The 6359-nt window shown below is 44.7% G+C and overlaps 1 protein-coding gene across 1 annotated transcript; it reads right to left on the reverse strand.

Moving 5' to 3' along the window:
- Nucleotides 1-1223: 1223 nt before the first annotated feature.
- LOC308363434 (uncharacterized protein) lies at nucleotides 1224-6019 on the reverse strand. The gene is made up of 4 exons (XM_080836244.1): nucleotides 5747-6019; nucleotides 5477-5625; nucleotides 5275-5329; nucleotides 1224-2625 (listed from the first exon to the last, which is right to left on the reverse strand). The coding sequence occupies exons 1-4, from the start codon at nucleotides 5958-5960 to the stop codon at nucleotides 1556-1558; spliced, it is 1488 nt and encodes a 495-aa protein (XP_080692370.1). The 5' UTR covers nucleotides 5961-6019; the 3' UTR covers nucleotides 1224-1555.
- Between the last annotated feature and the right edge of the window lie 340 nt (nucleotides 6020-6359).

A 6359-nucleotide genomic window follows, 5' to 3' on the forward strand; every position in this document is an offset into this window, starting at 1 on the left:
TGGCTCTGTTCCCAGTGGGGTGAAAGGAGGGGAAAGTTCCAGGATCTAACTTCTGTCCTGTTCATATCCTGCGTGTTGAGTGAAGTAACCAAATTACACACAAAGCAGACCAGTGCAACACAAAATATGTCCATTCAGAGGCCCATTTCGATTTTAAGTGGACACACAAACTACTTTTAGTGCCTTTAAGGGCAAATTATGGCACGTCTTTTTTATAGGAAACCTTTATAAGAGATCATAATTCTTAGTTGTTTTACTTTTGTATCAGGTGTTCATCTGATTGTACTGATTCTTTTACCACATCTGTTCCAGATGTATACTTTATTCATTGTGTATGCTTATAAGTTGGAAATTGACTGATTTTGTCTATTATCTGCTCATTGACAGCACACTGTACATGAGTGAAATTAATTTATAATTGTAAACTTGTAATGTGGGTGGTATTACCAGTGGTAGGGCTGCTGCATTTGTCAAATTACCAATTCATGTGTCTGCTTGTACATGGTGGGGCCATTACTTATGAATTGACCAAAACTGATCAGCTCTCCATGCTCCAAAACCCAATGACACCATGAGCCAATGTGAAACTGTTTTGCACTGAGCAGAATCCAAAGCCATCATGTTAAGAAGTTATATTTCTTATATTTTATGATCAGCTTATGTGTTGTTCTTTGACATTAAATGTTCGCTATGCTGATGTGTTCTTCTAAAGAAATCTATTATTTGACACTGTAGCAAAGAGAGAGAGCAGTCACCCTACCCAGCCTTGAACTACAGAGTACCAAACCTGCACCCTGACCACAACTCCAAAGAGTCAGGCTCTATGGTATGGTAGTCATAGCACATTCTCATCTGTAGTGACAGCATTCCGTCACAGACATCGCAATGATAAATAGCAGGCACACATTTCAAAATTGGCACCTTAGCCAAACTTAAAATCACACGACCCGCCATATCTCGCTAAAATCTTAAAGAGTGTGAAGCAATTTTAAGAGAACATAAAAAGTCATGCTGTTTTTAATTAAATAAATTTAAGGTCACAGAGATACAGACAAATAAAGAATGAGTAATGTACAGAAATGTTTATTCTCCTCAAGACTAAAGAACCATCTGCAGTCGACATTAGAGTACACACACACACACACACCTATATACATGTAATCACTGTTATTAGGATTCACAAACTTACTAAATGAAACATACAGTATATAAACCCTGTCCAGCCTTCCTCCATATTTATAGGTGCAGTCTGCGATTCAGGCGAAGGGTTGTTGATATGGGCTCAAGAGACAAATCAAATTACAGCCCTTCCTTCCTTGCTCCTAAAGCAATGTATTGTTTGGCTGGAATTGTTCATGGCTCAGCCTTAACCACTATGTCTGTCTTCCATTTACACAAAAGATGTTTTAAGTCTTTTTTTATACACGCACAAAACAGAAAGCTAGAGGACCGTGAGGAGCAATTTGTTGAATCTGACCAAAACTTGATTGGATTAGAATCGCGGACTGCACCTTCAATCCAACACCTTCTCTTGTCCTGAAATCCCGGCAGGCCCCTACGTGAAGCCCCTGTAGCCCTGGGACGTGCCTGGCCCTGAGAGGAGCGCTCCATCCCTGTGGGGCAGGAGGTGTGTGCGTTGGTGCGACTTGAGGCTGGAGCTCTGCGTGAAGCACTTGGCGCACGTCGGGCAACGGTAGGGCTTTTCGCCGCTGTGCACAACGGCGTGGCGCACCAGGTTGCAGTGCTTGGTGAAGCGGCGGCCGCAGGTGGCGCAGCTGAACGGCTTCTCGCCTGTGTGGCTGCGCAGGTGCTCCTTCAGCTGGCTCAGGCGCGCAAAGCTCTTTGGGCAGAAAGAGCAGCCGTACACACGCCTCTCTGCACACGATAAAGAGGATGAGGTGGAGGAAGATGCAGACGAAGACCCCACCACTCCGACTGAGCGCCATTGCTGGGCCCGGAAACGCCGCAGGGCACCAGAGTGAAATCCAGTGGCTGAGCTGTTGCTGAAACCACCAACAGCGCTGTTTCCACGGTAACTACCCAGTCCCAGCGCGGGTCCGCCTCCAGCTCTAAAGCCCAGCTGGGGCCGGCTGACGCTGGGCTCCCGGGTCACATGATCAGCATTGCAATCCTGTCCATCTTCTTGAATGCCCCACCTAACATGCCCCGCGTTCCTGGCCATCAAGACGGCAGAGTTTCCAGAATGTTCCATGGCAGCAGCGGAGCCCATGAGGGCAGGAGGGGGTGGAGGCATAGAGAGAGGCTGGGTGTGAGAGTACGTCTCTGTGCTGAAGTCATTCGTGGTTGTTGTCCACACGGGGGCGCCGTGATGCTCCAGGCCAAACTCTCCTTGCCTTAAGCCCTGCTGCTGCTGCTGCTCTCCTGTTGCCTCCCCTTCACTCCTCTCCTCCTTTTTCTCCTCTTCCTCATTCCTTTCACCATCGTCATCCTCCTCTGCCTTCACCTGGACCTCCAGTGTGACGTGCGCCTCCTGCTCCCCTACGCTCTGCTGGGATGTGTGTGTGGCACTTGTGTCATGTTGTCCGTCCAGTGGTGTTAGAGACGCTTTGGTTTCCCCTGCAGCGATTGTTCCGTCTGGGCCTATGAGAGAAAAGGTCATCTGGTCTGTGGAGGGGAGGGGTGGGGCAGAGGGGGTGGTTACAGACAGACCAGCACAAATATGACCACAGAGAGATTCCAGTCAGAACTAAAGTATTTTCTTCTTATATGCCTTTATGCTTCTTAGAATTAGAAGCCGATATCTGTGTATTGGTATCTGTTCTATATCACACGTTAGAGCTGGACCCAGGGTGGCACACATAATCCAAGCTCTGTGATTAACACCCTCCTCTCCTGTCAGACCTAGGATACTTAAACTTAAAGGCACCCAGTGCAACTTTATAGGCTTGAGACTCGAAAAATAAACATTCAATTTCTAGTCTGTTTTACACGCCGAAGTTTCAATAACTCCATACCATTACATATCGACATTCAAGGAGCAAAGATGAGACGTCGTTGTGTGGTAAGAACTGATAGAAAATCGTAAACAACAACAATCGCTGGTGGGGAGAGGCAATTTTCCATTGACTGGAATCCTGCTTTATTTATTGGTGGCACCAATAAATAAAGATTTGGGGAAAAAATGGCGGCGATTGTTGTTGTTTACAATTTTCTATCAGTTCTCACCACACAACGACGTCTCATGTTTGCTCCTTGAATGTCGATATGTAATGGTATGGAGTTATTGAAACTTACTACGTGTAAAAAAGACTAGAAATTGAATGTTTATTTTTAAGCCTCAAAAGTTGCACTGGGTACCTTTAAAGACTTCCTCTGTTCTAATCAGAGATGTTGGTGAATCTTTATGTGAAGTCATGCTATCCTGTGGTATACAATGCCTAACAGAAGTAAGATATCCCTAGTCATCTGAATGATACTGGTCATAATGTGTGCGTCGACTCTGCCCCTGCACTGGCTGTGTGTGGGTTTCTATAAGCAGAATGAGGGGTGTGTGTCTATGTATATAAAGTCAATGAAGCATGAGTGGAACTGAGGTGTGTGTGTGTGTGTGTGTGTGTGTGTGAGTGTAAGAGAGAGGGAGGGAGGGAGGGAGGGATTTAATAGAAATTATATTTATCCATGGGCCTTGGAGTGTGTGATGTGTGTCGTGTAAGTGAATATGGTAATGGTTTGTCTGTATAAATTAAGTGTGTGCATGTTGATAGAGATTTGTTTGTGACACTGAAAATCATGTGTTTCTCATGCGTACAGTATACAACAGAAGTGAGTACACCCCATTGCAACATCACTTAAATGTAAAATGATTCGAAATTGTATCACCTTATATTAACTGCATGACTTCTAAGTTGAATAGTATGGTATTTGCTTATTTCAAATGAAAAAACTAATTTACTAGATTGACAATACACAAAACAGGCACCACGGTAGGAACCTTTCAATACTCAGATTCAAATCTTTCATTTTTTCAATACTTCGTATGTCCACCTTTTTTTTTTTTGACATGGAGGATACTAGTGTTTGCACAAATCTCTGGGGAGATGTTTTGCCAATCTTTTGAGAAAACTGTTCAGCTGCTCTTTGCTGAAAGGGCTGTGTTGCTCTCAATCTTTAAAATACCTCAAATGTGTTCAATTGGATTTAAGCCAGGCCAAGTTACAGTTTTCACTTTTTTTCTCCTTTAGAAACTCTTCTGTGATTTTGGCAGTGTGCTTTTGATTGTTTTCAAGCTGGAATCGTCCTCTTCTGCCCAGCTTCTGGAGTCTGGGAGTCATCTTGTCAGCAAGTATGTTGGTATATCCTAGCCTGGCCATTACCAGCCTGTGACTCCATTTCATTCCGTCTTTCAGTCTGGCAAAACGCTATGCATTTTCGTTTCCGAGATGAGCGGGTGCTTAGCTTGAGGTTTAAAATCATTGGAGTTCCCTTAACCAATCAGCAACGTTTAGTAAGCATTCGGTAGATTAAACTCTTCCCAAAGCCAGTTGGGAGAAGAGCTACGACGTCCTTTCCAATCATAAAACTTACAAGAAAATACTCTTGTTCTCCTTTTAATTTTCTGATGTTCTCGAGAGTTGAGACAACTTTTCCGATAGCTTTTCGTGTCTTTTCCTCCGAGGCGAGTTTTGCGTCACAGCTCTGAACTGTTCGCTGATTGGTCCTACAGGATTTTGAGTCCTGGAGACGATTGTCAACGGGGTTGGGCCAGACTGAGTATGAGCTTGAAATCAATTCAGGCGGAAATACGTAGGCTGGTGTCACCAGGCTAGGTATATCCACTGGCATTCATGATGCCATCTATGAATGTCATCTCCACAACATCGTTTGCACTTTTGCAGCCCCTTATTACACTCCCACCTCTGTGCTTCACTGTCAGGACTATGCATTCACTGTGGTAGTCCTGGTCAGGTTCACACCAAACATGCTGGACCTTATCTGAGCCAAACAAATGTATATTGGTCTCATCTGACTTATGAATGTGCTCCCAATATTCATCAGGCTTCTTTTCATGTTGTTTAGCAAAGCTTAGTCTTTCAGTTTTGTGCCGAAGAACTGTTTAGCTCAGATGAGGTCCAGCATGTTTGGCATGAACATGGCTAGTACTACCACACTGAGAGCAAATACCCTTTAGTTCCACTTGGAAGTAATGCAGTTTGTATGTGATATTGCACAGGCACGTACTCACTTCAGTATACTGTATATCTGTATGCATACTGGCAGTGAGGAGTGTGTGTGTGTGTGTGTGTAGGTGTTTACCTTCCTCTCTGACCCAGAGGTTGTCCTCTTCTGTCTCCTCTTTGATCAAAGGAGCCTGCTCAAACACAAAAGGTCAACAATGTCAGCCAGCTGTGCATGTGTGTGTGTGTGTGTGTGTGTTTTAACATGCATACTAGTGTGTATAACTCCAGAACCACCACAACGTTACACGTGAGGCACCATAAACAGAACCAGGGCTAACCGCATCAGATGGACGTAGATGTGTGTCCTGCACAGGTGGTGGTTGCCTCTGTTCTGGGACGGTTGTGTGTTCTGCGTTCCACAAACTCGCCCTGTCTTGGATACACACACTCCTCGGAGTGTATCGGTCAGACGTCACACACATCGGCACTGGGACAAACACAGACACACATCATCAGTTCGCTGAGCAGCAGCTAACGCGGATACCGTAGATCAGTAGAAGAAACAGTCCCCTAAGACACAGCCGAAACAAACACGCGTATAACGTTACCTTTTTTCCTTGCTCGTCCCCTTGTCTTCCGCAGCTCGTTGTCCATGAGATGGTATTTCCTTTTCAGGGCATCGATGTCCCTCTGGCTCCGTCTCATCTCCAAACGGATCACCGCGCAGCTGTCGTTCACTCGTCTGTTGATCTCTGCTACGGCCGCCTTGGCCAGTATTTCCATGATGGACACTAGCTGTGCCTGGAAAGTACAATTCGACATCCTCCTTGCAGGAGTGTATAAACAGCTAAAATGTTCTAAATGTTAGCTGCCGGAAACCTGACCAGTTTTCTTTTTGCCTTTAAGCAACACTACTCTTTGCCCTTCTTAATATAAACAAATACGTGTAGCCTCCTATAGCTGCTGTCAAAATAAAAATGCACACAGCTTCTGCTTAAGCACACAACCTTCCTCAAGGCAGCGTTTCACAGCAACTTCCTGTCCAATTGTGACGCAAATCAAACATTTACCGTAATTAGTAGATTATTTTGGCAGTTCGGAAATCCTTATTGAGAATAAGACGTATGTCTGTCATATTCTTGCAATTCCACCCGCTCTAATTTGAGATGTTAGGATATAATTTTGGGGACGAAGAGTCTTGTGATCACAAAACATATAGAT

This window comes from Sprattus sprattus, assembly GCF_963457725.1.
Source record: "Sprattus sprattus genome assembly, chromosome: 4".
Lineage (NCBI taxonomy): Eukaryota > Metazoa > Chordata > Actinopteri > Clupeiformes > Clupeidae > Sprattus > Sprattus sprattus.